Consider the following 24306-nt stretch of genomic DNA (forward strand, 5'->3'; position numbering starts at 1 on the left):
AACACTTTGATTAAATATGTTGCAACAATGCCTGGAAGACTGTTTGCAGTTATTATAGCAAAAAGGGTACACACAAAATATTGACTTTATGCTGAACTCAAGCAATTCTACGGGGTTTTTGTTGTACTAAAATTTAAATATGGAGATGAATAAAATTTTTATGCTTCAGCTGTGATTTGTCTGCCATTTTCCAATGAAAGTAGCCTAAAATCTAATTTTTGTTTTTCTCATAATATTTTGCACAGTACGGTTTTTACACTTATTGAATGACTAGCTTTCAAGTTTTGTTTTTCAAGTGATACAAAGCGAATATTTGATTGTTCGTTTTCCGAAAATAAAAAGTATGAACTGCAGTTTCTTTAATGGAATTATTTTGTGTAAAGGTATCTCTTTTGTTTTTTAACTAAATAACAATTTATTTCCAGTTTTCATATTAAAAAATATTTTTGATCAATTTTTAAATATTTCCTAAAGTGACCGTTTTAAGAAAATGTATACGAGGCTTGATTTACTTGTTTTGCAAAGTTGAAGTTAAAATAGTGAAGGGAACAATGTCGTTGTTTAAAAAACCAAAACGAAATTTTAGACAGAGAATCAAACAGTGCGATTCTGACAATGAATTAAGTGATGAAGAAAAAAAAACTAACAGCGGAAATCTAAAAGAAGTTGCTTGTGAAAATAGCCAAAATCTGAAAGAGCTGTATGTAGACACGGAAAGTCAAAACAAGTTACTGATAGCACCAGTTGAAAAGGAACAAACGGGATTAGGCCTTACGTTACCCGGTATATCGTCTTCGGGAATAGCTCTACTGATAGAACCTAATGCTAAAGAAAACGAAACATTTAATGATACTTGTGGTGAAAAGCCCGATATTAATTATATTTATGATGGCACGAAATCCCGAAAAAATCAACCAGCTACAAAGCTTTTGAGCTTTCATGATGAGGAAGATGGTACGTAGTAAAACTAAAAGCGAGAACTAAAACAATAAAAAGTGAGGCTAATATTTATGTTGAGAAAATTTTCTCAACCCAAACCAACCGTTTTTACATATATATATTTCTCTACAAGTGGGTTTTCTTGTCATCACTAAGGCTAATATTAATAATTTATTTAATATTAGTACTAGGTATAGAATACTAATACTAAAGAGAGGGGAGGTTTGGCTTTATAAAAATGTGAATCACATGCTGTTAAAATTGAGGATATATAAAAGATTACAGCAAGGATGTTGAAACCATTTGAATTCCTGTTATGATTCTTACTAGTATTACTATAAACCTTTCTCCATTTATCATCACTAATATATTCACGAATACAAAGTGGGAAAGACTTTTAGTTTTAATAGGAATTTCCTATAGACCTCTATGATACTGATGAAATTAATGAGAAATCTTACACTTACAGTGAGATTAATATTTCAGGTGATAAAGAAGTTATAATTATGGGTGATTTTCATTTCAGGCATATAAATTTGGAATATCTATCAACTCACTCATATTTACTGCTTCCACAACATCTGAAGGCAACCTTTCTTTTAGACTAATCACCCCATTTGAAAAATAATATTGTTTTAGTTGAAAATGGCTTGTACCTTGCCTAAATATATACTTGTGTCCCCTGGTTATATAATCTCACTGTTAAGTATGAAAAATATTGATGCATCAACATTATCAATCCCTTTTACAATCTCAAACACTACATTTAGATCTCTTTTAATGCTTTTGTTTTCAAGAGAAAACAATTTTACCGATTGTAATCTCAGATCATATAACTACCCCTTCATCCCAGGTAGCATTCTAGTAGTCCTGCTTTGAACCATTTTCAACAATTTAATGTACTTCCTAAGGTAAGGAATCTTAAAAAAATATTCCAAACATGGCCTAACCAGTGAACTGTATAATGAAATTGTAAACTCTTTAGGCTTGCTTTCAGTATTTCTTTAGATACAACCTAAAATCTAATTTTCCATACCACCAGCAACAGGATATTGCCTGGATAGTTTAAGAGACTGATCAACCATTACAGCCTTTTCTATTATGATGCTGTTAAGGTTATTACCATCCAAATTGTACTTATAATTCAAATTATGATAACCTACATGCTTTATCTTGCATTTGTCATAATTTTTACCCATTTGTCATTTATTTGCCTAACTCACTAAATCTAAATTCTTTTGTAAAGCAGCAGTATTTTCTTCACAATTAGCAACACCCAAGATCTCGATGTTATCAGCAAATTTAAGTAATTTATTGACCAATCTTTCATCTGTGTCATTAATGTAAATCAAAAAGAACAATGGTCCTAAGACAATCATGATATACACCACTTGTAACATTAATCCGGCTTGATTGAACTCCACTTATAACAACCCTCTGCTTTTTCCATCAAGCCACTCTTTTATCCAATTAGTTAATTTAATTTACCCCCCACACCTATAGGGATCTTTTTTTTAACAAGCTTTTTATGTAGCACCATGTCAAAATTGCTTTCTGAAAATCCAGATACACCGAATCTACATCCTTACTCTCATTTACATATGCAGTAACACTTTCAAAGCATCTCAAAATATTTTTAAGGCCAGATTTTGTCTTAGTGAAACCATGTTGACTATCTAATAAAATTCTGAACTTTGTTACATAACTTTGCAAAGCATCTATTCATCTCAGACTTTCTGAAACTTTTCTCACAAGTGATGTAAGACTGATAGGTCTGTAATTACTAGGACAATTTCCATTACCTCCCTTGAAGATATGAGTGACATTAGCTAATCTAATTTGTAATGTGTTAATTATTACATGCCCACTGTAGAAGGACTTACAAAAACTTGTGGCAAGTGGGTCACATATCAAATTTTAACATCCTTTAAAACCCTTAGGGAAATATTTTCTAGCCCATGAGCCTTATCATTCTTTTAAACTTTCCAATTTTATTTTAACAAGGTTAGAATTAATGCAGTTGTCTTGTTCAAATTTGTTATCTATGAATTGTTCAAGAAGAGGAATACTGCTTAAGACTTCATTAGTAAAAATTAAAGAGAAAGCAGAATTTAATAACTTAACAATTTAACAATCATCAGGTAAAAGCCTTCCTTTGTCATCACTCAAGGGCCCTATCCCTATTCTAACATTTTATTTATCATTAATATACTTTAAATGTCCTTACTGATAATTTTTATGTATACTGAAAAATATGTTTTCATACATCCTTTGATTGTCCTAATGTTCTGTTTGCCCAACTTTATTGATCTTCTAATACCAGTCAAATATATTTTACATTTGTGATATTTTTTTGTAATTTTATCTTTTACACCCTTTATGAACTAACATGGTTCCTTTACTTGCAATCTTTTTCTTTGTGTGATGAATGTATTTGTTTTGAATATTAAAAAAACAATAATTTCTTTAAACATTTCTATGTTTCCTCAGTGTTTAGAGAGAACTCAACTGCACAATTCACAACAGATACTTCTTGCATTCCTTGAAATTTGCTCTTTCAAATTTGGTATCAAGATATTATTCGTGATTTCCATATGCAGCAAAACATCAAACCTAATACAGCAATGATCACTTGTACCTAGTTGTTCCCCAATTTCTACCCTCTCAACCATTTCTATATTACAAATTAACAATAAATATAAGTAGCATTATTTATTGCTGATTCCTTGGCCAATTGGTGAAGAAATTCATCTTGAACAGTCCAGAAACCTTTCTCCCTCATGGTTTTACTCTTGGATTTCCCAATCAGTAAGACTGAATTTAAGATCACCCATAATTATGACTTCATTAACAGCTAAAATCTTAATTTCACTGGATAGTTTATCATTAATTTCATCAGTTTTTTCTGGTGGTCTGTAACAAATTCCTGCTGAGAGCTTCTTCATTTGATATCCACTAACAGAAACCCAAATGGATTTGATTTCCTTGCTATTATCCTTAATATTCTCAACTTCAACAGGATGTAACTCACACTACATATAGAATCACTCCTTTCCTTCTATTTACTACTATGTCCATATTAAATAATCTCTAACCATGTATTTCAAATAAATTTCTGTTATCAAAATTGTCTACATTTAACCATGTTTCAGTTATTTCCATTATATCAAAATGTTTTATTCCTACCAGTGCCCTGAAGTCACATGTTTTATTTCTAACACTTCTAAAATTATAATAATAACAATTAAGCCTATTCTTATAACTACTTTCATACTGATTTCCTGTGCTAAACATTCCTCTACATCTCAGTTTTGTTTTGCTTAGTTTATTTTTGCCCTCATTACTATCTAGTCCTAGTTTAAGTTTCCTTACAGTTGTGTTAATATCTTTTGCAAACATACTAGACCCTTTTCTAATTAAGTGTAATCCATCCATCCCAAAAAGTTTTCTTCTCCCATCTAATCTGCTCATCCTTACATATTAATTTCAGCCTAAGATTTAGCAGTAGTGACCTACTCAAGATTTTATCAACGTGATTAATTCTTAGTAGTATCTGTGACAAAATTAATTTGTGGCTTTTATCAATTATATGCACTCATTAATTAGCTCCTCTGACTTATTCCTCCCTGTATTGTTAGCCCCAACATTCATAACAAAAACTACATTGTTACCATTCTCCTTCATTGAATCTCTTGCTCTGTCATTTATGTCTTTCACCAGTGTAGCACAGTGTAACATTTTTTTTCCTGTTTATCCCATAGGTTTACCAGATACACTTTGTACAGCTGAATCTGCAAAAGAGCTAGAACAAGAGAATATTCTGTTATTATTTCCATTTTATGAGGCTAATTTTTCCATGTTATTACAAAATGTAAATTTCAACACTATGGTAATGTTTCATTGATTGTTGTTGACCACTGAATGAGCTAGAGTGTGTGTCATAATGGTTCTGCTTGAATGAATATACTGATCAAACTTAGGGTCTGAAATAACTGTCATTGTACCCCATGCAGTGTCTTAACAATACAGAAAGAAATTAGCAAGGAGCTAGTGTATGGTACTTGTATATGTTATAAGAAATCAATTTAATAACACTTGGCAAATAATCCATGATTGAAACAGTGTTTAATGCTATATATTATGTTTTATCATGCTACAGAAGATATGTAGCATATCTTGTAACATATTGCAAAGTGGATGAAATAATGGACCAGTGCAAGTACCATCAGATACTAATCTGTCATGGTATACTCAGTGGCTTGTATTAGTAATGGATTCTACTACCAAGAAGATAATTACCTCAAACACTCATCCAGCCTATGCAGGAAAGAAGCTGCTGTACTCATTGAAATAATGCAGTGGCCTCCACAGAACTCTGATCTCAACCCAATTGAGCAAATGTGGAATTTGATAGATCAAAAACATGACAAATCAATAGTTTCTTCTGAACAAACTTTGTGGGAGTGTATTAGAGACATTTGGAGTACAGTCTCAAAGAATACTTTGATTAAATATGTTGCAACAATGCTGCAAAGACTGTCTGCAGCTATTAAAACAAAAGGGATACACACAAAATTGTAACTGCTTACTGAACTCAAGTACTTTTATTGACTTTCTCTTATACTAAATATGAAGATTAAGAAAAAATTATTATTTTGCCTGTGACATCCATTGTTCTTTGAAAGTAACCTGAAATGTAGTTTTTTACTTTATTATTGTTTGATAGTAAAATTATCAGTTGCAAAGAAGGCAGGTATATCTGCTAGTTCTTGTAGAAGGCTATTAGGCTTGTCTTTTTCTGAAATTGTCTGTCAGTCTTACAAAAATATACTCATACTTAACATTCTGTAATTTTCACCATTCATTATAAAAAGGTTTGTATTGGAATTTTAGTTTAAAAATGGGTTATATCATCACAGCATTACATCCCAGAGTATATTTTATTGAAGTATTTGTTTTTGGGTGCAGTATCAATGAAAGTGTCTGTTGCAACTCTCATAACAGTTTCACCATTGGGGTTTTGGACAAATACATTACAAGCTCCATTATAAAAAGATACCTACATTCTTTTCAAGTTCAGTTATCTTAGTGCATTTCATCAGACCTGCAGGTCTTTTTCAAACTTAATATTTTAATATAATACATTACTTCATCTCACATAAATAACCATTCCTGTTTATTGCTGCCCTTTATATTCAAAAGATTGTTTGCACAAACCTTGAAACCTTCATCCATCATTTAATCAACTGAATCTCACATGTAAATCATTATGCAGCAGTTCTCCACCAATAATAATGCAACAAACTTTCTTGATGCATGCAACTCTATCCAATTTTACCAAACTATTCTCCTCATTTTGCAGTATTCATTTTGTAATTTTTAGCTTGTGCTTTCTTCAAGTTTTTTTTTTTCCATGTCTTTATTTCATTATATGTCATACAGTTTTAAATTATTCAGTAATGGTAATTATAACTTGTTGAGTTATTCTGATGTGGAATTGGTTTATAGTTTTATCCAGTTATGGAACTTATTACAATGACTTTAATTTCTTTCTACCAATATAGTGGTGTTTGGTTATTCATTTTGAATTATGAATTCAACATTACCTCTTTGGAGGTTATATGTTCTGTCAGCATATTTATAAAGGCTTCATGTGGTAATACTCCACAGAGAATTTATCAGCTTTACTTTGTTCGGAGATTGATCATTCAATGAACTGACTTTCATTGGATCTTACCTCAAGTTTGGGGGCCCACACATTTTGAAATAGTCTGCCAACTTTGGAAGGGTAAGACTATAGTGTTTTGGGTTTTTAAATAATTGTATTTTTAATGTTATCTATAGTTATTTGGGTTCTATAACATTTCTACAGTATTGACTGTTTTTATCTATCTTTATAGTTTGTACTTCTTATCATTAATTTTATTTAACTTGTGGTTTATACTTACCATTATTTTTTTTTTGTGAAGAGACATTTCACAGTGTATTCTCCTTCTCATGACACTTTAATCTATTTGTCTTTTGAAGGTGGACACTAACAAGCATCATCCTAGGCTTTAATTCTGTTTTACCTTAGGTTTTCATCAGTCAGATTTTCTTTATTTTATGTCATTCACATTTCTTTTAATCCTATCCATTTTATCCTGTACCTAGTTTTTAGCTTCATTTTACCCTAGCAGCTCTCCTACAGATGATGTTTGCTTTCTTCCTTCATTTTTCTTTCCAGGTACATGTAGGGGGATGCTCATTTAAGCTCTGTCTATATTTGGATGTTTCCCATTTTCAGCTCTTTCCCTCATCGTGTGGCTTATTTGCTTTTAGGATCTTCTAGGGTGGAGCACTGCTGTGTACCATTCATCATTAATAGTGATTTATGGTCAGTTCTTTTTCTTCATCTTTTAAGATTATTCCTGTACTTTTAGCATCATGTGGAGTATCTTTATTTATTTTACATGTTCAGCAATTTTGTCCTTTACCTGTGGATTTTCTTCATCTTCTATGCTTAATGCTGATTGCAATTCTGTATAAATGGGTTCTATCTCAATCACTTTGGTTTTCCACATTTGTATATACTCTTTGAGCACATTTGGGTGGGCTGTTTATGCATGACTGCAATTGCCTATGATATACATTTTTATCTTCAGGTTTTCACCATGTGATTCAGTACCAATTTGGTGCCTTGATTTTTGGTCTTTTTTTGATTCCAAATGTCTTTTGTGTGGCATCTGCATTTTACACAACTTTCACATTTTGGGAAAGTTTCCCTACACCACTTACTGGATGTCTAGCTTTGGTAAGCTGCTTACAAATGGGGGTAGCCTTAATGTATTCATCTACTTTCACAGTCAGCTCAGGAGGTGGATTTTTTAATAAGGCAGTTTTCCTGTCAAACACCTTACATAATTTGAAGCAGTTTTCTGTTACCTGAGCCTTTAAGGTTCCTCTTAGTTTTCATCATTCCCTTTTTATTTGTATCAATTGATAGCTGAACATATCCCTCATGGTACTTGGATTACCATTTCTTTCCCTCTTCTGGATTGTTTCTCTTCCGTGAAGCTTATTTACAAATGTGGGATGTGTGTTTGATCAGCAGGAGGTATCTCTGCCAGTCCTAGGTGCTTTAGTTTATTCTCTTTTTCTTATCCAGATTTCACTAATCCTGTTAGTTTCAAATTTCAATGGTGTTAGCTCATATCACTTGCCAAGAAGATGCTCACTCTTGTTCACTTTTTTTTAACCCACATGCTTGGCATACATCTCTTGGAGGGTCATACTCCAGATTCTTTGTCCTTTGGTAAATGACTTTGCAGTCCTGACACACTTTCTTACAAAGATTGACCTCTGATTTTTTCCCATTTTTGGTGGCTTTTTCTCTTGTGGGGTACTCCTCTTATTTGAAGATTTTGAATATCTCATCAATTTCCAGTCAGTTACCTTTTTTGTTTTTGGTCACTTGTTTATCATCTACTTGTCCTGGCTGTTAAACTCAAACAGGTTTACATCCAGTTTATGATATTTGTTTTTTGTTTTTCATTTCATTGGTCTTTCTCCCCTAATTTTTATTTATCCTGGTAACTGCATTTCAGGTCTTTCTGACTGAATTTTTCTTGACCAGCACTGCTTTGATTTTCTTCACTGTTTTCACTCAATTTCTTTTATTCTGGATCGATTTTATTAACCTAGATTTTAGTGGCTCATGTGATATATTTCTTTCAACTTTTTTATTTCCTATCATCTTCCACATTCCTTCTTGGTGGAATCCAAATGACCTTTGTCAAGTACATACTGTGAATTACCTCATTGTTTTCACAGCTTTTTCCATTGAATCCATTTCCCACTTCTTTGTCTCTGAATTTTTCTCTTTGTCCCTTACTCATTTGTTTGTACTATAATTTGATTGGCCTTTTACTATTTGTCTCCTTCTGCTTATCATTACTTTGTGATGTCTTTACTGCAATCATGCACCTTCCCTTTACCAAGCATGTCTACTGTGTCGTTTGTTGGACGAATTTCAGCTGTTGAGCACTGGGACTGAATCTCATGTTCATTTCCAATTCTCTGCTTTGAGTAGCTGTTTATTCTTTGTTGGGGTGTTGTCATTTGTTACTCTTTTGTGAGAGTGACTGGGTAAGTCTACCTCTTATATTTCAGGGACATGTTGCTTTTTTTTTTCTCTTGCTGGATCCTACTCTGAGGTGAGTGGTGCCTGTTCAGGTATACTTAAACTAATCAAATCTGCATTGCAAAACCACGTAAACTCACATATTATAATTTACATTGCCAAAAAATGCACACTGCAGAGATGAGGTGCTTGTAGGTTTCTCTTCACAATATGTTTGCTTTGTTAATTTGTTCCTTTCAGACTACTCATCCATGGATTACATGGATATGTATAGTTTCCCATACCTGCCATGTCTTGTATAGAATAAATTGGTATGGCCTACTTTTCAATGTAGGTTTTCATGATCACCGATTGCACTGTTTTAGGTGTTGTCGTTCCACCAGACTATCCTGCCCCCAAGTGGCACAGCAGTATGCCTGTGGACTTAGAATGCTAGAAACCATGTTTTGATACCCATTGCAGGTAGAGCACAGATAGCTCATTGTGTAGCTTTGTACTTAATTTCAAACAAGCAAATTCAGACTCTCCACCATGCTTTGTTCCCTTTTCTTCTAGTGGAGTTTAAGAGTACTTACCACTTTCTGATTTCAAGTTGCTGGGTTGGTGGACCATGGAGGCATCCTCTTGAAAGTGTCAGTGAATTGCATAAATGATTATAAAATTATTTAGTTGAGAGTATGGTAGTGATGTTCATCTGGTGTAGGTAGCAAGATATCCTCCAGTATGTAACTATGGATCGAGCCATGAAAATTGCAGTACACCCTTTTGATTAGTATCCCTCATTCTATCCCCATATGAACATCAGTTCCCAGCTTGGTTTTTGACACAGAGTTTAAACAATCATTACAAGTCCTCAAACATGTATTATAGATGTCTCTATTCACTCACTCATTTGTATTCTTGTTACTCAATCCTTGTAGTGGGACATGATAGAGGTACTTGCATATTACTTTTGTTTCTTTTCCTTCCAATGTCTCTTGCCCTTCTTATTCCAAGGATGTAGCTGTGCAAAGACCAGTTTTTGTGATTTTAAATTTGAGTGAAATGGTTCACATTAACACAGACATCATTTTAATGCCAGATTTTGAGTTCTGCATTGATCAGTCAATTTCTTGCATTTTTATCATATTCACCATTCATGAATTGGGGAAATTGTAAGAAGTATTTGAGGGTCAAACCCTTCTTCGACAATCATGCTTTTGATAATCATTGTTTCAGTTTATTTGGACTCATAGCATTTGCTGTTACTTCTTCCTTATTAACCCTCAAATAGTGGAAGTGTTGTAGGTAGCAGCAGCAGTTAATGATGGCTGCCATTTAAGGGTTAAGGATTATATCCTGATAATTCAATTACTTTTTTCCATTTGTCTGTCTATACTGATCACTGTCTTCAGTTGTTGTGGTCCAGATTTCACCAATATTCCTGTGTTTGAAGGACCTTTGTAGTAGACCCATGGGTTATGAAAGTCATTTCAGTAAGTCTGATCCTCTACTTATATCCATTTTTGCTGTAGTCTCCCAGTCCAATTTCCTTTCCCTTTGGTGTGGATTCCTGTACGTGGTGAGGGGACCTCCAAGGGAAGGTTCTGTTCTTTCAGTTTTCCTCCTCTGAGATCTAAATATTCACCTACATGTTTGCCATGTGTGGTGACCCATGAATGGGAGGAAAGGATCTTGGTGGTTGACAGGTTCAACCCTAACACACCACTTTGGCCTTTAATTCCTGTAGATGGACGACCTTGGGGTGGGCCCCTTGGGTAACTTGCTGGTCCACTTGGGTTAGGGTCAACCAAGTACCAGTGTTGGATGTTTTCAACAGGTGTTGTGGACATTATCTGATGCTGGTGTTTGAGTATAGTGCTCATGTAACCTTGGTGTTGCTGCAGTGTTCTTGTTTGATATTGTAATGCACCCACACGTAGGGCTCCATGGTGGGTGGGGTCAGTGGGCACTGAAATTTCCCTTTCTTTATTATGGATACTGCAATTAAAAATCTTAATAAAATAGTGAGAAAACAATCTATAGAGAAATGACCACATCTTGAGGATTCTGAGCAGCAATCCTCACCATCTGTTGTACCTCTTTTTCTTATACTACATTCTCTTCCAGACAAATCAGAAGTGATTAGAGGGACTTGCTGCCTCTCCAAAGTCAGTAAAGAAGCTTCGCTCTGGTGACATACTGGTGGAAAAACCCACATCTCAACACAGTGAACTCTTCTTGCATTCAAAGGCAATTGGGGATATATCTACTAAGGTTATGCCTCATGCTACTTTGAATTTGTCATGAGGAGTTATTGTTGAGGGGGATTTGAAGAACATCCCCAAGTTGGAGATTCTCGCTGGTTTTTGCTGTGAGGCGTATCTCCACTCGCAAAGATAGAATTATGATGCTGACCAATGTCTTCATTCTGACATTTACATTTGTGTGTCCACTTGTCACATTCAAGGCAGATTGTCTTAATTGCAAGGTATGGCCATAAATTCCAAACTCTCTCAGATGTTTCCAGTGTCAGCAGTTCAGTCACTCAAAGACATCATGTTGTGGTTTCTCTGACTAGTGCTCTTTGTGGTGGCAATGAACAAGATGCCTATGAGTGTGAAATAAACCCTCATTTCATCAAATGCAATGGCTCTCACCTGTCTTACTTTTGTTCTTGCCCTAAAAGGTTGGAAGAAAAAGAGGTGCAGCATTTGAAAATATTCAAAACATTATTTACCCTGAGGCTCAAAAGTTGCTGTCCACTACTTTGTCTTGGACATATGCTACTGCACTTCGTTCTACTACAGTGGGAGTCCACATGGATCTCTCGGTGCCTCCAAAAGAATCGCTCTCAAACCAAATGAAAAGTCATTTAACCTTCATGGTTAAAAAAAGTTGATGAATTGATGTCAACACTCATCTCTGTCCTTAACATACATTACAGCAAACCCCAAGATCCACTTCCTTTGGTTCCAAGTATAGGCATTTCCTTGGGTAGAAAAGGTGCAAAACAATCATTCGTTTGTGTCGTCAGTTGTTGGAATCCTCTTCCAACAACAAAGACTTGCTCAATCAACCCAGGGCAAGATTTATGGAGGTCAATAGACCCCCCTCGAATAAAGACAATACAGAAATAAGAAGTGGTCATAAACAGAAGGGCTCTCTGCCCAATTTGCCTACACATAAATAAAAAATGGCCACATTGATATAATGGAACTGTTGAGGTTTATGTTCTAATCTGAATGATATCAAAGCACTGATTACTTCCTACCCTCCTGTATGTCATTCCTTACAGGAAACATTTCTAAAACCAGTCGATATAGTCACCTTTCAACAGTTTTCTTTGTACAGAAATGACAGGTTGTGTCATGGATGAATGCACAGAGGGATGGCACTGTTGGTTGATCAGCATGTGCCCACCCTGTCTTTGTCATTTGATACACCTTTGGGGGCCATAGCCGTTCGTGTTTCCTTGGATGGTACCATCACTGTTTGTTCTCTCTACCTTCCACCTGGAGAGACCTATGATAAATCAGATCTTGATGCTTTCATTGGACAGTTCCTGTCTCTCTTTTTAATCCTGGGGGACTTTAATGGACATCATCCCCTCTGGAGAAGTGCTGATATTGATGGGAAGTGGTCACTCCATAGAGCATGTGCTCTCTGATCACAAACTTTCTCTTTTCAATAGTGGTTCTTTTACTTATTTTCATGCACCTAGTCAGTCCTTTACTACTATTGATCTCTCAATTTGCTCCCCTTCACTATTCTCCCACATTTTATGGAGGGTTGACAATAATCCATGACAGAAAGTGATCATTTTCCTATAATTTTGAGAGAGACTGGCTGTAGTCTATGCCTCCTGACACACGTGCCCTGGTGAAAGCTGGATCAAGCAAACTGGCCCTCTTTCATTGCTTTCGCAGAACCTGATCCTGTCATAATCTGTAAGCCATCAGTAGACAACCATGTGACAGCCGTAACTGACTCTATTATACAAGCAACTGCTCAATGTATTCCTAAAACCTTGACACATTTTTCAAGATATCCTCATCCATGGGGGAATCTTGCCTACCACATGGCATTGAAGGCTCAAAAGCAGGCCTGGAATAGTTTTTGTAGGTATTCCACACTCTCGCACCTCATTGCTTTCCAGCAGGCCCATGCACATGCTCGGTGAAAGCCAAAAGGACTCTTGCATTAATTTCACAACAAACATATTTTCTATTGCCAGTTCAAAAGTTGTATGGGCCAAGATTTGAAAGGTCAGTGGGCAGTATAATTTTGTTCCCCTCTCGATCTTGCTCTCTGATAGCCAGGAAGTAGCTGATACTCTAGGTGAAAGCTTTTGCCAGGTATCTAGCACTTCTGCTTTATCCTCCACCTTTTTAGCCATCAAGACTCCGGCAGAACAATCATCTTTTTCCTTTCGAGCTGATTGTCTCTGTGACTAAAATCATACCTTTATACTGGTGGAACTCACACTGGGCCTTCATCTGTCTGGCAGTACATCAGTCAGACCTGAGAGTGTACATTATGAAATGCTGCACCATCTTTCTTCTGCTTCTCTTGTTATTCTTCTGATTGTTTTTAATTGGATCTAGCAGTAGAATATTCTTCCTGATGTCTGGAGCCAGGCTATTGTCCTACCTTTCTGTAAGCCTGGAAATGATCCCAAGATTCCTTCAAACTACCATCCAATTGCTTTGATAAATTGTCTCTGTCAGACCTTAGAGAGGAAAGTTGATGCTCATCTTGTTTGGTTTCTGGAATCAAACAACCTCCTTTCACCCACCTAGTGTGGGTTCCAACAACAGCGCACTACCATGAACCACCTGATTTGACTTGAAACATCACTCAGAGAAGCCTTTCTCAAATAACAACGTCTTGTTTCTATATTCTTTGCCATTGAGAAGGCTTATGATACAACATGGAGGTATGGCATTTTGGGAGACCTCCGTATATATGGGTTACGTGGCCATTTACCCATGTTTATTAACAATTTTTTAATGGACAGGTTATTCCAAATTTGTGTGGGTTTGACACTTTCCTGTTCTTTTCTACAGGAATTTGGAGTCCCTGAGGGCTGTGTTTTGAGTGTCACACTTTTCAGTTTGAATATTAATGCTATCATTGAACAACTCCCTCTCACTGTTGCAAGTGAGCTCTATGTAAACAACTTTCACATCTCCTGTCAGTCATCAAAGGAGATATATTGAGCAGCAGCTACAGACTGCCCTCAATCTTTTATTGAAGTGGACCACAGCAAATGGCTTTAACTTCTCTCTCTAAAACCATTTGCATGCACTTATGTCACCAATGGGGTATTCACCCTGTTTCTGAACTCTGTATTGGTGAAATTGTGCTACAAATGGTCCCTGAGACAAAGTGTTTGGGGCTTATCTTTGTACGTAAGCTGATCTTTATACCACACATCAAGCAGCTACGGGTCAAATGTACAAGAGCACTAAACATCCTCCATGTCCTCTATTCCACCACTTGGGGAGTAGATTGATGTTCTATGCTAAAGATATATCATGCTCTTATTCAGTTGAAACTAGACTATAGATCACTGCCAGGATCTTGGTCTTAACGATGCTGGACCTCGTTCATCATCAGAGTCTTCGGCTCTGCACCGGAGCTTTCCGCACTTCCCCAGTTCATAGTTTATACGTAGAGTCTCATGAACCTCCTTTGCAACTCCGCTGTTTGCAACTGTCTTTACTGTATGTGTCAAAACTTCATTCCTTACCAAAGCATCCCACCTGGGGTTGTTTTTCCTTCCTTGGTGAGCCATGTTTTTAAGAACAGACAATCTGCAATTGCTCCTTTTGGCCTTCGTATCCAGGAGATGTTGGATAAATTGGGCCTGTCCTAGGATAACATTGGTATCCACGGATCAGCTCATCCCACCATGGCTTATTACAGTTCCCAAATGTGACCTATTCTTAAATCATCTGAGAAAAGTAGACACTCTTGATTGGAAATACTGTCCATTATTTGCTGAACACCTTTCGAACCATCCTTCCATTCCTGTTTATACAGATGGTTCAAAATCAGGTGACTCTGTGGGCTCTGCACAAACATTGTTTCTTGTGGTTCAGTGGTTGCACACAGAATACCCTCTACAGCCTCTGTGTTCACTGCTGAACTGTATATCATTTCTGTTGCCCTGAATCACATAGAAGCTAAGAAGTACTCAAATTGCACTATTTATACTGACTGAGTTCTCTACTGATCCTGGAATTGCTTCATGTTAGTTCTCACCTATATTCAAAACCGAATGGCTCATTTCTCTCTAACATCTACTTCTATCCAGTTTTTCTGGATACCAGACCACATAGGTATTCATGGGGACAAGCTCGCCGACACTGCAGCTAAATCTGTATGCTCTGGCATTATCACTGCTGTGCCTCTTCCATACATGGACTATGGTCCTGTATTCAAGTCTCGGCTCCATGCCTGTTGGCAGTCGACTTGGAGTGAGCAATGTGAAAACAAGCTTTTCCAAATAACCCCCCCCCCCTCCTTGGACTTTGGCAGTCTTACTTCTGTAAGGATCAGAAAGAGAAAGTTGTTCTAATTGGACTATACATTGGTCACAATTTTTTAACTCATCATTTTTTCTGGGATTGATGTACCAATGTGTTGTCTGTGTAACAGTCAGGTCACAATAAGCCACATTTTACTGTTTTGCCATTGTTACAACTCTCAACATTGGCACCATTTTAAACATGTTTTGTCCCTATGTTTATCTGTCATGTTAGACAGTGTTATTGGTGATGGTGACACTGTCCACCCTGGAAATGTTTTTAGTTTTTTAAAGGCCATTAATCTTTCTACTGCTATTTAAGCTTTTTAATTCATACATTAGACCTTTTTTATTGTGATTGCCTTTTAAGAATCAGAGTACATCCAGTTAGATTTGAAATTAGAAAATGGTCACAGTGTTGAATAACTCAAAACCAGGACTGGAAAGGCCAGCTTCAGGTGACTGTTTTTTTAAACTTACCTGTAAGTCTTCCTGGTAAGTTATGATAATTACAGTTATGCTACAGAAAGTTTTTTACAACTTTATTACTGTAGTTTTTCTCTTACCACTGTAGACTAGATGTAAAAATTGGATTTAATGCTCTTTGTGTTTTTAATTAAAAAAATAAACTTTTTTGTTTTCCCTAATTTCCTTTTATGACTTTTAATAATTTTACTTTAATTTTAATTTTTTACCAGATATTTGATGCAGATAGCCTAGTTGCTTTGTGCCATAAAACACCAAACCAACCAGTTTCCTTCCCTCTTCTTTGGGATCCTGTGTTTTACCTGTTAATTCATTCCAAGGACCATTGTTTCCACTGTTATATGAATTTATTGTTTCTTCTTGCGTCCTCATGAAATGACTCAATACTTCCCTAGTTGTTTCTCCAGGATATACTGTCTTTGGTATGTTAAAGTGGAGCATCTTTCTTAACACCTACACAATTTTGTTGTTGTTGTTATTGTTTTTTTTCAACTCTGACTGATGGTTGGATCAGAACAGTACTACCATGGGTGTTCCTCTTCCTCCTCATCATCATGGTGAGGTGTTGGAGTGATATTTTCTTTCTGCATCCTCTCTCCATATCATTCTCTTGGAACTCCTTCCTGTTCCTTGAAGTTTCCTTAACCTCTTGCAAGTTCTTTGGAACTGTTTGGTGATGATCCACTATGACATTTTCATGGTGGTCTAGTACATTGCTGGTCAACAGGCCTCTGTTTTCAAACATTGGATCTTCTTTGTTGAGCCCACTACCACCGCATCACTTTGTCGGCAGATCGTAATCTGAAAGCCCTGAATCTGGTCTGAGATAGCTGTATCACCGTGATAAGACTCTCCCTTTTGAGTAGCCTTCAGTTCTGCATGTTTGTTTGTTTTTTGGGGAGAAGGAGTATGTGCTTTGTAAAATGTGTCACATTTGAATGCTTTTGTCACTTTTCTCAATACACCACCTCTCCATTTTTGATCTGTTCCTCATCGTCTAGTGGGAGCAGTCAGTTCTCTCATTTGGGATTGGTTGGGTTAAAATAGTATTCTGTTGGTGGTTACATAATGGCTGGCTCACATGTGAATTCAACTGTTACACTAATTTTTGGTGTGACTTTCCCTTTTCCTTTATCTCCAACAATTCTCCATTAGCCACATTCTGGTGTGCATCATCCATTCATACCTGCACTTTGTCTTCATGAAGAAACTATCAGGAAAGAGAAGAACATAAGAACTTAAAAACAAAAACTAGGCAAACACATCAGAATGACAGCATTTGCATGCTAACAGGTGTGAAAATGGACTTCAGTGTTAGGTTATTTAAAGAACATGAAGATAAAAGGTCCAATGGAGGAGAGTGAAAAGTATGGAGAACTATATAGAGGTACTAATCAGGAAGGAAAGCAGTGCAAGAAGGATTAAAAGATAGAAAGAATGAACCAACATGAGTAAGACTGATTGCAGAAGACCCAAACAAAGGTGGTAATCTAAAAGGTGGGAAGTAATGCTGCCCTATAGTCCACAACAGAGGAAACTGGAATGCTCCATTAAAAAAGCTAAGGCAAAAACAGTGATGTGTGAGGATTCACAGGATAGGAAGGATAATAACCTCTTAGGACAAACCAAAAGTGATACATGTACCACATACATTAGTAAAAAACCATGGAGGAAGGATGAACAGGACTTTTAAAATATTTAATGAAATAATGTTTTGGTTTTCTAAATAGTGTTAAAGAGTGTATAGTGACATTGATGTGTGTATGTAGTTTTATATGATAACTAACGTTGTTGATGTCTTTCAGAGGTAGAAGTTTTCAAAGTAAAAAAGTCACATTATAGCCGAAGATTAGCTAAACAACAGGCAAAAGAGAAAAAGAAACGCCAAGAAAAAGATGAAAAGCTGGATGTTCCTACTTTGGAAGAAAGTGAAAAAACAGCAGATCAGATAGATGAAAAAGATAATAGAAAGGTAAATAAAACAAGCTTTACCCAAAATTAGTATTTTCAGTAAACATGGTCAAATAACAGTAGATTTTTTTTTTAAAGTATATGAATTTTGAAATGTTTTAATTGAGAAAATTCAGATATTTTTGTTAAAATATTATGAGTCACTATTGAGGTTCATAATAGTGATTGCACAAGATAACATTTGGCCAAAAACTACCTTAAAAAGCAGAATTATTCTTGAAATAATACTCAAAATCTTCCTTTTTAATACTTGTGACTGCTCAAACATTAATAATAATCAAAATAAGGGATTTCAAAATTGTTAAACAAAAAGAAAATTTGTTCATGTTATTGTTTCATAAACCTATAGCAAAACTGGTTGGGTATTTGCATCAAGTCATAGAGTGATATGCTGTGTGAAATGCTGTAAATATCCATGACATATTTAGAAGTTTATGGTTTTTCATTGAAAGCTGATTTACATAGTTATAAATACACAAGTGCAGTGTTCTAAGTGGCTGCCTTTGTATTTAGTGTCAACTTGAAATCTCAGAAACAAGCCAATACAGTAATATTCTTTTGTAAAGCATTCTAAAATTTAATGGAATTCATGCATATGTAACTTAAAGTTTATTCTCCTTAAAGGTACATAAAAAAAATAATATTAAACAAGATTAGTAAAATGTTGTTAATTTAAAAAGAGATAATAGGGATAATCAATTTTTTTTTTTAAATTAGTTGAATCAAAATGCAGAAAATATATATTTTGAAGCCTATGAAAAACAGTAAACAAACTAGGCTGGAAATAGTGTCTAAATTATTTTCTCAAGCTACAAATCCCTGTTTTGACACCATGTCTAGGGTACTTATTGATTTTAGTGGAATCAAAATAACTATTTGTGTCTGTTTTGACTCCACTAAAATTGATATGTATTCTAAACATGGGGTTAAAACAGGGATTTGTAGCTTAAGAAAATAATTTAAATGTTATTTCAATCTTAGTTTTCACTTTTTAATCCCAAGATATTGGCTTGAAAATATAATTTTTACATCTCATTTTAACTTGTTTCTTAACTTTATTGATGATCCCTATTCCTCACTCTTAAAAATTAACAGTTTTTATTAATTATAGACAATCCTTTATTTAAAATTACTTGTTATAGGAGAACTAAATTTTACCTGAGGCACATTGAGAATCATAGGTTTTATTCAGGAAGGAGTAGAATATGCTTAGCACCATTTCCAGGTCAAAATATACACAACTCTGTAAAATAGGCTATTAAGTTGACAGCAGAGCCACCTAGAGTGATATGTGGATGATTGGAGTGATTTTGTGTTTGGTTTGTTGTGTTTAGATATCTTGTCTGCATATGAGGTGAATTGTGTAGTTGTGTTGTTTAATGTGGCAGTGAAAATAAAAGGAGGAGGTGTTGAGGTTTGTACGGTGTACGTGTTAGTGACAGAGAAAGGGTTGACCTGTGTCTGTGTGGTGGTGTTGGTAGTAATAGTACTTTGTTTTGGTGAGTGAGGGTGTGTATATGGAGTTGAATGTGAGGGTACATGCTGTGATCTGAGTAGTTTTGGTTTGTGCTAGAGTAGGGTTCAGTTTTTTCTGATGGCTTGGTATTTGGCATATGAGCTGTAGCTTGTGGTGTGAGAACATTGGCAATTAGCTCATTTAATGTGTTTGCTGGCAGTGGGGCATTGTTCAACCTTTTGTGCAACTACTGTAAAGGATTCTGGTCTTATATAAACCTACCATATATTATTTATAACCAATAGAAAGTCAATGTTTTAATCTACCAAATGGCATATGGGTCATTCCATGTCAAATCATCCAGATTTTGGAAAATTTTCTGGGTTACCCCCTCAGAATACAATTTATGATTTAGCTAAAAATAGCCCTACTTCAGGCCACAGTTTGACCATGTCACCAGTTATTCAGCCTTTTCAGATTTTTACCATATATTCTTACATCTCTGAATATGATCTACAAAAAAAAAATCAGGATGGTGTTCAACCTACTTTTTGAATTATAATTTTTTAAAGTATCCTCTGACCATATGTTTTTATTTAAAAAAAAAATTCAGTTCAGGTATGTTACTGTGTGCAAATATATCCATACAATTTTGTAAAATACCTGTCAGAATTTTATGAATCCCACTGAAATATTCTCACCAGCCTTTCACAATGTTAAATAATGAAGTTGTAAGAAACAAGAAAGAATTAATTCATTTCTGAACAAATTTATTGGCATAACTTGTTAGATCACATGGCAATGCAAATATATTGGTTACGCATTACAGTTATGTAGATATGGCTGAGTTTAAGATTCATGATATAATAAATACAATGGTAAATCAGACACAGAATTTGCCAAAAATAACAAAAAATTAAATTTTGCAGGGCTGTAAATTAGAAACTATTAGAGATATTGATCTAATCTTTGGCAATTTTTCATAATATGGGTAGATGAGCACATGTGAATTTTTTCAAGTCATTATGTGGGGGTCACCTGCAGCCTCCTGGATGATTTGACATGGAATGGCCCATATAACACAGAGAATTCTTTTATACAGAGAATTGCCTATTTTGTCTCCGGGTTGTAACTTTTTGTCGTGGTATTCACGTAACAAACTTATCTGAATTTTTAAATGCTGTTATTGCATATTCAAAAAGCTAGATAAATTGTGGTTGTTACAGGATGTTGCTTTATGTATGTCTGTTTTCTAAAGTGCATTTCTTAATTAAATGTAAATTATTTTATGTGGTGGTAACATTAGTATCATACTTCCTACTAGCACTATTTCACAGGCTGCAAGTGGGCAAGACGCACCACTGTATTTATCTTTGATTATCTACTGTGAGATTGGTTGTTACACGAGTCCCCCTGAACTTGTCCTACTTCTTCCTGAGCCAGCGACACCTATTTAAGTAAATTAATATTTTGATAGCTTTTTCCACCACTGGATTTTGCCCTACTTCTGAATCAGCTAGACCTAATACTACATTTTTAGGTATGATTTCTCAGGTATGTGATATTTTATTCCTTTCCCCATTTTACTATGATTCCCATCCTTCTTGGTTGCACAATAGTTCTTCTTCTCCATGTTTAGTTTTCTGATCCTCTCTGGATATTAGAACTCATGTTGAGCAATTTTTTTCACAACTGGTTGAGGGAGCCAGCATGCCTTGCCCTTCACAGACTTTGGATCAGTTTGCATTAACTTATCGTCAAGCTGACTGTTTTTTGACTCTCACTAGTTAGGATTGATTTTACCTGTGTTGGGGGCAGTCTCTGATTTTGTTATGCATTTAAATCTGGTCCAGTTTTCATGCCCTCATCTAACCTTCATCTACAGTGTTTGCTATTCATCTCCTTTCCAAGGTAATCTACTGATACTCTGAGGATTTTTCAAAGAAAAGCATCTCCCTTATTACTTCCATATTGGCTAGACTGTCGTCTTTGGCTCTCGCATTATGCACATGCTTACTCTGTTGTTGGGATAATCCAGATTGAGATGTGACCTTGTTCCAGGTTTGTGTGGTGCCACTTTAATTTAGGGATTTACATTAGGCCATTTTTGTTTTCAATCATATACTTGAAACTGGTATCACGTGTCAACTGTACATCAGCACAACCATTTCCTCTTTGGTAGCATATTTGTCACAGTTGGAGCCAAGATAAGTCTCTGTTCTTAAATTACTTCATTCTCAGGCTTTACCTGTTCCTCCTTATAGAGTTTTCTCATGTCATATTATGTAACTTCTACAACTTCCTCCTCCCTCTTTTGTTTAAGATAACCATTTCTTTCCCAATGCTTTGGGATCCTGTCACCAGTCAGCATCTGTCAGAGCAATACAGGATCTTCTGGCTCAACAGGCCGTTGAACGTTTAATCCAGGCTGTTTTTTATCCCCAAGAAAACTAGACTTCGGCAGCCTCCAATAGATTTGTTTTGCCTCATTTAATTTCTTTAACTGCTCTATTTCACCATCAAATAGTTTCTTATCCTCAGGTTGACTTCCTTCAGAAGTTTATGGATGATCATGATAGATGTCACAAATGGTTATTTGCCTATCCTGATATCTCATCAGTCATTACTCTATCTTCTGTTTTTTCACCATGAGGGTTTACCTGTTTTATGTGCAGCCCTTGAGGCTTGCTTCATTCTCGTATGTTTTTGTTGAATAGTCAGAACATTTGTTTATCACTTACATGCTCTCATGTTGTATTTTCATCATCGTATAGATGACTGGCTACTGTTGGCTCATTACAAATAGTAGTCTGTCTGTCACAGTTAACAGCTGCTCCCAGGGATGGCATAATTGGTCTGGTTAATCAAGTTGGGATAAATCAGTCCTGCAACCTGCCTAACATCATCCCTTTGGGTGATTTATTTTTCAATAACCACCTCAGCTGGGCCTAACCTTCTGCTCTTCAACTTAATTTGATGGAGCTTTCAGTTCTCCATTTGCAAGGTTCTATTGCTTTCAGGAATGTGGTCTTCATTGGCAGCCCTTATCCCCTTTGGTCAGGCTCTTCAGCAAATGTTTTCTGAGCATTAGAATCTTGTGAGGGATCCTTTGACTAACCTCATGACAAAAAAAAAAAAGCAACAACAATCTAAATAAATGTAAATTAAGTTTTTTATTTTCCTAGAATTACTTCCATTTGTAACATGAAACTATTCTTGTTTAACCAAAATAGCTTTAAACATGTAACAGTATATATCTATTTATATTTAAATTTTGGTTTATTGCTATTTAAACCATTTCTAGCTGCTGTTCATGCCAATATAAGCTTTAAATTACTTGGAGCATTTTCATTTCGCACAATCAAATTATACTACCCATGAGCTGCTCATGTGAGTGCTTCATGAAATATTTTTATTGATTATTAATTTTATGTAATCTAATCTTAACTAATTAAAGAGTTTTGTATTTTTACATTTTAGTTACTTTTACAATAATAATGTATACATGTGAAAAACAAGAAATCAGGAATTTACTTGACCCTTTTTTCTACAGACTGTTGATGACACTTGTGTAGTTTAAAATTCCATAATATTTGTAAATTGACTTTTTTATATTGATTGTAGACATGTATTGTAGAATTTCAGAGCTTTTGGCTGTTTAATTGTTAAAATATGATTAACTTTGTTTAAACTTGTATTTACTTTGATGGGTTTAATTTCAGTATTAATTAATTATTAACATCAAGATATTGCATGTGGTTAACATAATTTGAATTATAATTATTATTTGTATGGGAATAACCCTAACAGCATCATGAAAGGAAAGGAGTGTGCTGTTGCTAGTGGTAAGGAAAATAGAATTTTAGGTTGTATCTACACAAATGTTGAATACAAGAGGTTATAATTTCATTGTCTAGGCCCACATTTGGAGTTTTGTGTTCAGTCTTCTACTTCTTACCTTAGGAAAGACATTGAATTGATGGAAAGGGTTGAGAGAGGAGGATTATTAAAATGGTACCTGAATGGAGGGTTTGTCATATGAGGAAGGATTAAGATCCTTAAAATTGTTTTCTTTTGTTAAAAAGAAGAGTTAGAAGGGATCTGATTGAAGTGTTTAAGATCATAAAAGAATTGACAATGTTGATGCATGAACATTTTTCAAACTTACTGGTGAGAATTATAGAAGTAGGGGACACAAATGTAGATTTAGGAAAGGTAGAAGCTTTCTTCAGCTAAAGCAATTTTATTTCTCAGATAATGTGGTTGGCCTGTAAAATGTGGATGCAGTTAATTTGAGCAAGATTAGAAAGAAAGCTTGATAGATATATGATTATGAATGATAAGGGATGACTTTAAATTTTTTTAATTTTTGTATTTAATCATTTAATTTGGTTTCAATGATAGTACAGCCAAGATGGACTAACAGTTTCCTTGTTGTCCCTAAACATTATGTTGTGATCACATCTCTCCAATTAAACAGCATTGTAAAGCTATTTATTCTTGCTATGAAATCAGATGAAGTTTATACTTGTTTTTAATTGTCCGTTAGGAAGAACCAATGGAAATTGTGTCAGGAAAGGAAGCTGAAGAAATAGATGAAGAGTCGGACAATGAAGAAAAAGAAGAAGCCAAAAAACAGTTACATTCTTTACAGAACCTTCTCTCCTGTGAGTTTTCTTATAAAAATGAAACAATTTCTATGAAAAGAATAGAATTAAATACTGAGTTACAAAAATATATTCAGTTAAGCTATTTTTGTTGTGTGTTATATCAATTAGTATAGTGTAAAGTCATAGCTAATAATCTATATTTTCATAG

General features: G+C 35.1%; 1 protein-coding gene across 2 annotated transcripts in view; it reads left to right on the plus strand.

The window, feature by feature from the left end:
• Window positions 1-275: 275 nt before the first annotated feature.
• Window positions 276-24306, plus strand: part of LOC143258525 (PAX3- and PAX7-binding protein 1-like) — an 89759-nt gene continuing 65728 nt past the window's right edge. The window contains exons 1-3 of one of the 2 annotated variants that reach the window (XM_076517622.1): window positions 276-954; window positions 17867-18033; window positions 24038-24155. In XM_076517622.1, the coding sequence (XP_076373737.1) occupies window positions 552-954; window positions 17867-18033; window positions 24038-24155 (688 nt within the window). In that variant the 5' untranslated portion in view covers window positions 276-551. The remainder of the gene's footprint in view (window positions 955-17866; window positions 18034-24037; window positions 24156-24306) is intronic. The other variant, XM_076517623.1, reaches the window with a different exon arrangement.

The sequence above is a fragment of the Tachypleus tridentatus genome, chromosome 8 (genome assembly GCF_004210375.1).
Source record: "Tachypleus tridentatus isolate NWPU-2018 chromosome 8, ASM421037v1, whole genome shotgun sequence".
Classification (NCBI taxonomy): domain Eukaryota; kingdom Metazoa; phylum Arthropoda; class Merostomata; order Xiphosura; family Limulidae; genus Tachypleus; species Tachypleus tridentatus.